Raw genomic sequence first — 10,548 nt, forward strand, 5'->3', positions numbered from 1 at the left:
TCAGTTAGATGAGTTTTACCTTTCATTCCTTAGAGACAAGCACATCAATGAGCCAAGGTTTAGCAGATGCCGAATGGCTGAACGGCATCCAAAGTCCACACGTATCCATCATTTTTATGTCAGTGCTGGATCACTAGGTCATGACTTTCTGTCATGTGTGTTGGTTTAAACATGTTTTCAAAGGCTATTGCAGCACATTTACACCTGGTATTATGATGCGTTTTGGCTGATCAGATATCAAATGGACAAGAAAAACACATCAAAATTTAAAGTATGCATGTTTTTATGTATCCTTCTCTCTTTAAATACATTGATGAGTTAATAAGAATAATGGTAATATTCTAGTGTAGCTTCCAATTCTCACTATTAACTGGTTGGTTATTAGCATTAATATTGCTGAGATATTGGCTGTTTATTGATACTTAAAAAGCACATATTAATGCCTGATTCTACAAAACCTTATTCTAAATCCTTAAAGGAATTGAGCTTATTCACAGCATCCCCCAGAGTTAGATTAGTCCATATATACCTTTCTCATCTCCGTGCGTGCTGTAACTCTGTCTGACGAAGGCCCCGCTAGCTTAGCTTAGCACAAAGACTGGAAGTGAATGGCTCCAGCTAGCAAACTACTTTCAATAAGTGACAAAATAACACGAACATTTTCCTATTTATGTGTTGTGATTTGTATAGTCACACCGTGTACAAATAACAAGGTCATATGAGACACAGCCATCTTTTAACAGTATACATACTGGGAACTATATGCTCAGAAGGCGAAGCACTGCTACTGGGTGGAGTGATCCCAAAATGTGGGCGTGTTCCTTAATTCTACCCAATTCCTACCTACACTTAAACTTACATCTACTTTACTAAGTATTAATAAGCAATATTTAGGACTATATTGAGGCAAAAATAGTTAAAAGTTAGTTAATAGTGAGATTTGGACCTTAAAAAATAATCATTTATGTACTTGATATTATTTATTCAAGGCATTTCAAGCCTATTTTTGTATCATTTACTAAATAGGATTTAGAAAGTTATTAGTAATAAGTAATTAAATACTTTTTAATTTGTTATTTGTCCAGTAATCTAATTACATGATTAAATAAGATATAATAAGTAACTAGTAATTAATTCATAATATATCAGAGTCGCTGCTTGTGCTGTTAGTAAACATGATTTCTGAGATATTTCAGAGCAATTGATGAAATAAGCTCACGCAACTTTCCCATGCTCATAAAGTAAAACAAAAATGAACGAGACAGAGATGGGCCGCTTCAGTTTTATCAATTACAGTCTAAAGACTGCGTTGAACACTGTGGGTCTGCACTTAAAGTCAGGATTAAAAACATTGTGCTCGGTCCGTACATCACACTTTAGATCCATTGTCTTTTGTGGCTGTTTAAACACCAAAGCAATCCGGTCAAATGTGTTTTCGACTACCTCTGAAAGTGGTCGAAAGCGTGCAAGCTGAAAACATGTTACATCTGTATTTAGCAAATAAAAAGTAGAATGTGTGCACATTCAAAAACTTTTAAACGCAGACTGTCTTTTAACTAATACATTTTGAGAGCAGTAGCAACAGTGTGCCGTGCTTTGTTTCTGTATTACATCTGTATTTATCGCCATCCAAATTTTACATATAAGGATACATGAAGTTTATCACTCAGTATCGAAAATCTATATTCAGAATGCAAACATCTCTTTCCTAAATCCTTTACTTTATGACTTTCTATGCTGAATTGGTACCGGGTAGCTGAATTTTAAAAAACCAACATCCAAAACACAACATATCATGGTCTATTTTACCATAGTCATGATGAGACTGAGACCAAATGTCAATTATTCTTAATGTACATCTTAGAAAATGAAAAGCTAATGTCACCATTGCAGCAGGTAAGGAGAAACAGGGCTTACAGGCGTGAAAAGAGGAAATGATCTAAGTACATAGTTTCTGCCTTGTGTAGTGTAACTGGCAAATGGGCTTGCATGAAAACCACTTTCCTTCAATTTCTTTATTAGGTTTAATCTACTCTAATCTCTCCACTGTAAATGAGCTGTTGTTTACTTATTGTTTCATTGCACAGGAAGCGATTTAGGAAAAGAAGCAGGAGGTGATCTGGTTTAAGGGATCTTTTTTTGATGACCTAGTTTTTCCATCTTGTCAATGGATGTATGCAAGTGTTTATTCTAATTTTCACAACGGGTTCAGATCACATTAAGGTCACATGAAAATGTAATGTTCAGTCACTACAACTGGACTTGTTTAGTATCATTATACAGTAGTTTAGTATCATTACAAGTCTTTTCGCCACTCATCTGAAAGGCTTTTTGTGTTGAAGAACCAAATTATTGGAGAATTGTTGGGAATTATTGCTTTTGGTTTGCACCTTTAAATTCACAGAATTCCTACAAAGTAGAATTTCTATTTTTGTCACATCCATAACACATGCTTATTTTCATAAACTAAAACAGAAAACACATGTATAGAGTTATTTTCTTATGTCTGGACTTAATCATCAGGGGTCTAGGAAAATATAAACAGATGGTTCAATACATTCTCTGAGAATTTATATTTCATGTGACATCCATAACCTTGAATAGCTCTTTTGTAGAACACTTGCATATGCAACAGCTAACAAAAACCCTGAACATACTGTTAAACCACAATTTTTAGCGCAAACCTGAATGATGCCAAGGTTCACAAACCTTTGTGAATAAATATGTTTCAGGATTTTATTACTGAATTAAATGTTACTGTAATATTGGCAAATGGTTGTGTGCCTAACTAGACAGAAAATAGCTGCTTGGGGAGTGGCCAAGATGGCTGACTTAGTGATCTAAAGGTAGATGAGGGGCAAAACGTCTGAGATAGGGACCGAGACGCTGTGTCATGAAATGACACTTTGGGAACACCACCTGCATTCCAGCATCCGAATAATTTACAGTCTCTCTTATAGCTGACGAGAGATGACGTCACAAGTGCGATGGATACCGAAAGGTATAAAAGCTTCTGGATTAAAGTGAAGCGAGCGCTACAGGCACAAGGACTAGCAATGAGATGCAGGGTCTTGTTCCCTAACTTAGGTAACAGAGGTCATAATGAGACATTCCCTTTCGGGGGAACTCAATGCTGTGTCATAAAATGACACTTTGGCAACTAAATGCCCACTTTCAAAGGATTGTGCTTGTACTGTTGTGAAGGTGTTATGCACAGATCAGGACATAAAAGCTTTTTTTTCAGGATAAGAGGTCCAAACTGTGGTACCTCATAAACATATGCGGGGTGGATCATCCTGCAGCATCACACACATATTGCATGGAGGCCCCAGATAGAAGGGCCTCAGAAGATCCCATACTCCTAGTAAAATGTGCCATGACTAGCAGATGTGAAGGAAATATGCGGATTATGCACACCTCATAAGCTAGCAAAATAACTTCCAAAATTAATTTATGCATAGTCTGCTCAGAGGCGCCTTGTTAAAGGCTCCAAAACAACCCAAAAGTTGATCAGACCTTTTTCAGAGAGAAGACCTTCTCACATACTCTTCTAATGCCCTAACACGGCATAATAAGAATAATCTTGTTGATCCGCCAACTCGTGAGGATAAAAGACCTAAAGAATCAAGGTTCTGGCCACATAACTAGGAACTTTAGGTATATGTCCCAGTCTTGGGTATAGAATGACTTTAATTCTGCCTGGAGCGAACTCCAGACAAGATAAAGAAGCAGATAATGCTTAAAGGTCACCTACCCCCTCAGAGAGGAAGCGAAAAGCAGCTAAGGCTGCAGTATATACTATTAAAGTAGAGACGCAAGACCTGAGGAAAACAGATCCCACAAGACTGGGTCAAGTTAACTGGGTCAATATGCCTTTTACTACACATTAAGTGAAAACTTTCTACTTTATAGTAGAGTTTCCTGTAGGAGAGAGTTAGGTATGGTCTCAACAACCTCAGTTGAAAGACACTGATTCACAAATCACCTAAAGGGGCCAAACAATCAATTTCCATATTTCGGATGCGGATCAGAAGGTCTACCATGTTTGACCTGCTAGGAGGTCTGAAAAACAAACCTGTGCCGCAAAAAAAACAGGGCTATCAGTTCTCTTGAACCCCAAGGAGCAGAACAATGTGGGGAAGAAGGTGTACAGGCATTGCCTTGGCCACTTCTGTACCATAGCGTCCAGCCCTGGGTCTGGAAAAAACAAAAAAGGGCAAATAGAGAGTCCTGAGACACAAATAGATCTGATAGACAATTTTTGGACCAAAAACTGCTTCACCACTTCCGCAGGGTGGAGTCTCCATTTCCTGGGACTGAGCCCCTACCTCAACAGAACTTCAGACTTCCTTGGTGATTGTTGTAAGAGACCACTGACATATTGTCTATTCTTATCAGAACATGAAGTCCTCTGAGGACTGGGAGGAAATACCCGAAACACAGCTAACATCTCTAGGCAATTTATGTGCCAGCAAGAGATACGCCCCTCTCCACAGGCCTTTCACTACTGCTCCCCAACCTGTGAGGGACGTTCCTGTCTAACATTGTGCACCCAAGGTCAGCCACTGGTAGAGAGACCACATTTTCTTCATGTACTGTGGACAGGGAATGAAAAAATTGTGCGTAACCCAAAACATACAGAACGGGTTTCCCCTAGGGGAGATGCATTTGAGACATTATTGAGGAAAGGCTCATTTTATAAAATGGTCCTTATCCGTCACTGGGGCAGATCCCTTTAAAAGGTCCTAATATGTCCCATTTAGGTACAGATATGTATCAATTTGGGACCAATATGTACCTTTGTGGTACTTATATTAACTTTTTTTTTTAGTGCTAATGTGTACTTTTTGAATGGGTACCGCCACAGTGACAGCTAAAGACAATTTTTTGACCATCTTTTAGCTAATTCATGTAAACAAAACAGCTCGCAATAAGCTTGCAGTTCATAACACTACAGCTGTTTGCTTTCTATATTCAGTTTATACATTTTTAAGACCATAGATACTCTGCTGTTTTGCAATCATCGAGGGTTCAGATAAATATTGGCTCCATTCAGAAAACAGGAAGCCTCTTCAGCGAGGGGAAAATATGTAAATAAAATTCTTTTGAAATGAAGAAACACCGGGAATACTCTCTGCTTGACTGAAACAACAAAATTATAAAACAGCTGATAGGATACACATGTAAAAAAAGAGATTTTTATTGGAAAAGATTCAAGCATGGAAGATCATTTACATTCTCATTTACACTTCAAACTTTATCTATAGGAAAGCAAAGTTACTGCCATGTTACTTCAGCTGAGGAACAAAGATCTAACCATCCTGTCAGAGATCTTAGTGAATTACCAAATGATCTGAGAACAGTTAATGGTTTTAATTACGGAGCAGGTTTTTAAAAAGTGTTTATTAAAGAAGACCCTTGGGGAATTTGTATCACCACACACAAAAACACACATACAGTATCTCTATGAACTTGTAAAGCTATGAACTTCAAGGCTGTATGTGCGTCTATCTCTATAAACTTCAAGGCTGACTGCATCAACACTTAAATCAAAAACTCATAAAGAGAAGAGAGAAATAATCTGAGGTAAATTAATTACATATGCTATACAAATGTATTAATGTGGGAGAGTTACAATACGTGGAACTTAACACTGAAGTTTACACTGTGAATGCATAGATTTAATCGAGATCATATTTTAACATGATAAAAACACTAAAATAAAATCTCAACACTGTGTGCTTTCGTGTTAACTACAGTTGCTTGACTAGCCCAGCATACAGTACAAGTATGTACTGTAAGTGCCTAGGTTATGCTATCCATCAATGCCCATGTCAAAGGTAAACAAAGATAATCTATCATATACACGTTTACTGTACATACAGTATAACAAATCTTAAAATCTATTAACACACATAAGCATACTTGCACTATCAAAGCATGTATGCATTTCATTGTAACAACCAGCGAGTAGCTTAGATCATTCACACACATGCATGGGCAATAACAGATGCACACACATCGAAGTACGCCTTAAAATATTCTCTGGCCCCGTGCCATCGTCCAGATGTTTGGGGTCCCTGAGGTCTACTGCAGGTAAATGAATTAACCCTGAGAGATACGGCACATGTACAGTGTGAGAAGTAATGGCTGCTTGATTGCTCTTCCAACAGGCACATTAATGAATGCACACAGGAAGTACATTTCTCAGTTTTCCCCCACCGATTCCAGTTTAAGCAGAAGAAAAATTGCAAGCTTATACATTTTGTTCACCCAGAGCTTATGCCATTGATGGATTCAAGTAACGCTTTTATAAATGGGACTACAGTACACGTGCCTCGGATAGAAAACATATGCTAGATATCTATATGCATCCATACTGCATAGCTATTGTTAAGTCATCAAATCAGTACCATATGACAATCATTTCCAGATCAGTGCAAGTATAATTTATTCTTAAAATGGACCCACACAATAAAGAGTGAGCAGAGTTAGAAAAATTATGGAGACAAATGACTCTCATCACAACCAAATTCATCAAGATGAAAAGCAACATGGCTTGCATAATGTAAATATAATTTATATCAAAAGTAAAGTGAAGAGAGGAATGCAGAAAATCTTTTTGCAAGTTTTACAATGTGGCATTACTAAGTAAGGAGGTCTATAATTCAGTTGGCATTCCCATTTATCTCAATGAAAGTTGCTCAGCTGGTGCAAGACCCACCACAGCCCCCACCTGAAATAGTGTGCAACAATCACCCAAGCAAAAAACTCACTTTACTTTAGAGCCAGTGGAAAATAATGACATCATACCAGTGCTGATATGCTGGTGGCAATCCAACTACTTGCACCTGAGCCTTTCCAAAAAGCCAAACGTGCCAAAAAGTGCTATAATATAAACATGCTGTGATTTATATGCCGCTTGCAAAAATGTAATTTCATCGGAATGAATACCCAAGTACTTTTTAAGAAAATATGATTTTGGGTCCAGATGGCGTCATGTGAAAATTTTGATGTTACTTAAAGCAATACTCCAGCCACATATCAAAATGACCATGATGTACTCCCCACGCTTTTTCAAGCTTATAAAAGGGATCAGGAAACAACTTCTGACTTTGAAGCCCAAAAACGTGCATCCATCCTTCACAAAAGTAATTTATATGGCTCCAAGGGGTTAATAAAGGTTTTTTTTGCAGGTAATCGATGCAATATTTTTTTTAAATCTATACTTTATAAACCATAATAACTAGCTTCCGTAGCGGCAGCATCTTGGATACATGCGATTCACGGGAGTCATTGCTAGGATGGCCATTCGTGCCAGTTCCGCCGGACACGTCCCGAACATGTTTTCAGATTTGTTCTCCGGAAGTCGCGTTGGTCGACCGCATACGTCATCAAAGTTTAATATTTCGGGTTTAACTTGAGAAAAGCAACCGTTACATTTCAAGGAAAGAATGAAACTACAATGATTGTATGTCTTAAAAGAAATAAATCTTAATTTTCTAATGTATTTTAACTGAAACGTGAGAACCTCGATGACGTATGCGGGGTCGAGCAACGCGACTTCCGGAGAACGAACCCAAAAACATGTTCGGGACATGTCCGGCGGAACTGGCACGAATGTCCACCCTAGTCATTGCGCAACGTACCCATGGCAACGAACGCTCACTTCACTAAAACCTTGCATGAATCCAAGATGGCGCCATTACCGGAAGCTAGTTATTACAGTTTATAAAGTTTTAAATATGGATATTTTTCTTACAAAATTGCATTGATTAATCACAGAAGACCTTTATTTACCAATAAGAGCCGTGTGGATTACCTTTGTGAACAGTGAATGCACTTTCTTGAGCAGGGGTGGGCATTCCTGGTCCTGGAGGACCACTTTCCTGCAAAGTTTCGTTCCAACCTTAGTCAAACACACCTGAATGTCATTTCCAAGTCATACTGAAGCCTTTGATTGGGATTTCCAGGTGTGTTTGATTAGGGTTGGAGCTAAACTTTGCAGGACAGTGGCCCTCCAGGACCAGGAATGCGCACCCCTGTTCTTGAGAGATTAAAGTCAGGAGTTGTTCCCTGATCCCCGTTTTCTACCATTATAAAGCTTGGAAGCTAGGACATTTACAAACATGACTCAAAATGTGATCGTCTGAAAGATGATGGACATATGTATCCCAGATTGCTTGAGGGTGAGGAAATCATGGGGTTATTTTGATATTTGGTTGGAGTATGGGATTAACAAACAGCACTCAACAACAGATACCAGGCTGACTATGAAATCACTGAAGAAGATCCAATCTCAGAATCCATTTGTCAACATATGCAGAATACTCCTTAAAATAAAGCTGCTACAAAAGGTTCTTCACAGGGATACCACAGAACAACAGTTTTTGGTTCCCCAAAGAACCTTTCGGTAAAGATCTTAAAAGAACCAAGTTTTTCCCACTACAAAGAACCTGATACAGAAAGATTCTGTGGATGTTAAAAGGGTCCTTATAGAACAATACAATATTTTTTAAGGATTGTGTAGCACCCTTATTTTTCACAGTAGAGTTTAAAACAGAATCAAAGTTTCATAACAACACATACCTGCAGTCATCTCAGAACTGGAAGCCAAAGCCCTTCCTTTGATTCTACAAACCTAACATGTGCGATTATGCACATTTATGTCTAAACAGCTCAAGTCGGCCACATGTGGGTGCCACACCATTGGATCTTGTTGATAAATAATCACCTTTTATGGAGGGAAAGCATGTTTACCAGACAAAGGACAAATTATAATTTCCCCGTATAAGAGGAAGCTTTATTGTTTTACAAGTTCATTTCAGCAGCCCTAATAGGCTTCTCCTGATGGAGATAACAGGCTGTCCTTGCAAAAATGGGTCACAGTGTTTCTGGGTTGTTGTTGGAGCTGATTTGGTAACAAACAAAAACTGAAGCTCTAAATAGAAACTAGGACTCGAAAGCAAACTGATGTCCAGTGTACAGCCCATGTGTGAGAGATTCAGAATACAAGCAACAGTTGCCTTGAGCTTACGTGCATTACTTGCATGTTTTTTGACATATGCAGTGCTACAAATGCCATTATTTTGATTTTTCAAAGTTATAGTGTAATGTTTTTTACTTGTCAATTTGTACTCCCCCATTGTAATTCCCTCAGATTGTTCTCATGCACCTTCACATAAGTGCATTATAGGAATATCATAAAAAATTCATAAACCAAGCTGATGTTTGATAAGACCTCAAACCACATGTTCAGGTCATGACCTTCATCTCTCAAGGCTGATGAAACCATTTAACACAAGGCTGTTAAACATCAGTGAAGGCCACACCCTCATATTTGTTGTCCCTGAACTGCACCAGTACAACAGATGTCTAAATACAAACACAAACGTCTTGTAAATACTTTTAGACGTATGTCTTACACACCTGCAGGTCTGTGCATGTGTAAGTGTAGATACTTCACACAGTTTGTGGACAAATTGGTTGAGCTACACTTGACATAATTACCTCAGGGTTGTCCAGTTTGGACAACTATGAGTAAAAAATGCTTTTGAAAAACTCTAAAACAAGTCATGGTAAGTATAAACTGTAACAGTTACTAGTACCACTTTTTGATACCTCTATGTGTGTACAGTACTTACACGCTCTGAAGCCAGATCCGGGCACTGGTTGTTGTCCCTGTTCGCTGTTGTAGATAGTGGTGACATTTCCACGTTCGCAGTAGTTGGTGCAGCGTCCCTGCGTGCAGCGCAGTCTGCAGATGGTGGGGGTGAACAAAACTTTGATCCGCTCGGCACCCCCACGAACGACTACAGGTGAATGTTGGCCAGATGACGGCTGAACGTTGACTAAACAGAAGCAGAGAGAAAGGCAGAGCAGCAAAGTCAGTCTGTGAGGACGCATGGTGAGTCCCGTTTACAGACGCATCACACACTCATGCACACATGCGGTCACACACTCCTCGACCAAGTGCCTGAAGATGAGAATTGTATTGTCTGCCTGTTTTTCCCTGCAATATCCCAAGAAGTCGTTTTAGGAATTCCAGTGCAAGGAACTATGGATAATGCATGCCACCTGTGCACCTGTATACGGATATTTTTAGAAGTGGTTTGTTAAGTAGATGAGAGCTGTCCTGGTATTTGAAGTCTTGTAAGTTTTTGTAAGCAGGCTGTGGCTGTGATCCAAACGCTATGTGAGACTGTATCCATTCATCATCCGCTCCAACTCTCTCTGCCTTGTGCTGACAAATACACTGACAGACTTCTCCATGCGCTCGCTACATGAGGAGAAGTTTCTCTTTCATATGAGTGGGCGGTGAACAAGAGGAGGAATGAGAGAGAATAAGAGGGGGAGAGAGAGAGACTTTGAGTCTCTGGCATTACACATGGGGGTGAGGTCAGTGCTGTTTTAAATGTGTGTGTGTGTGTATTGGGGGCTTGTTGATGATGGGAGGGTGTATTTCTCTTTTACTCTACATTTTCAACACTGTCATTTGGCAAGATTTGACTGTTCCCCTGCAGTGTCCTCGAAACATTAAAGGGGTAG

The 10,548-nt window shown here is 39.0% G+C and overlaps 1 protein-coding gene across 2 annotated transcripts in view; it reads right to left on the minus strand.

Annotated features, from left to right (window-relative positions):
- Positions 1 to 10,297, minus strand: part of LOC135773382 (latent-transforming growth factor beta-binding protein 4-like) — a 52,924-nt gene extending 42,627 nt beyond the window's left edge. For both annotated transcript variants that reach the window (XM_065282931.2, XM_065282930.2), the window contains exon 1: positions 9,645 to 10,297. In XM_065282931.2, coding sequence (XP_065139003.1) covers positions 9,645 to 9,906 — 262 coding nt within the window. In that variant the 5' untranslated portion in view covers positions 9,907 to 10,297. The remainder of the gene's footprint in view (positions 1 to 9,644) is intronic.
- Positions 10,298 to 10,548: the final 251 nt, after the last annotated feature.

Source organism: Paramisgurnus dabryanus, chromosome 9, assembly GCF_030506205.2.
Source record: "Paramisgurnus dabryanus chromosome 9, PD_genome_1.1, whole genome shotgun sequence".
NCBI classification, from domain to species: domain Eukaryota; kingdom Metazoa; phylum Chordata; class Actinopteri; order Cypriniformes; family Cobitidae; genus Paramisgurnus; species Paramisgurnus dabryanus.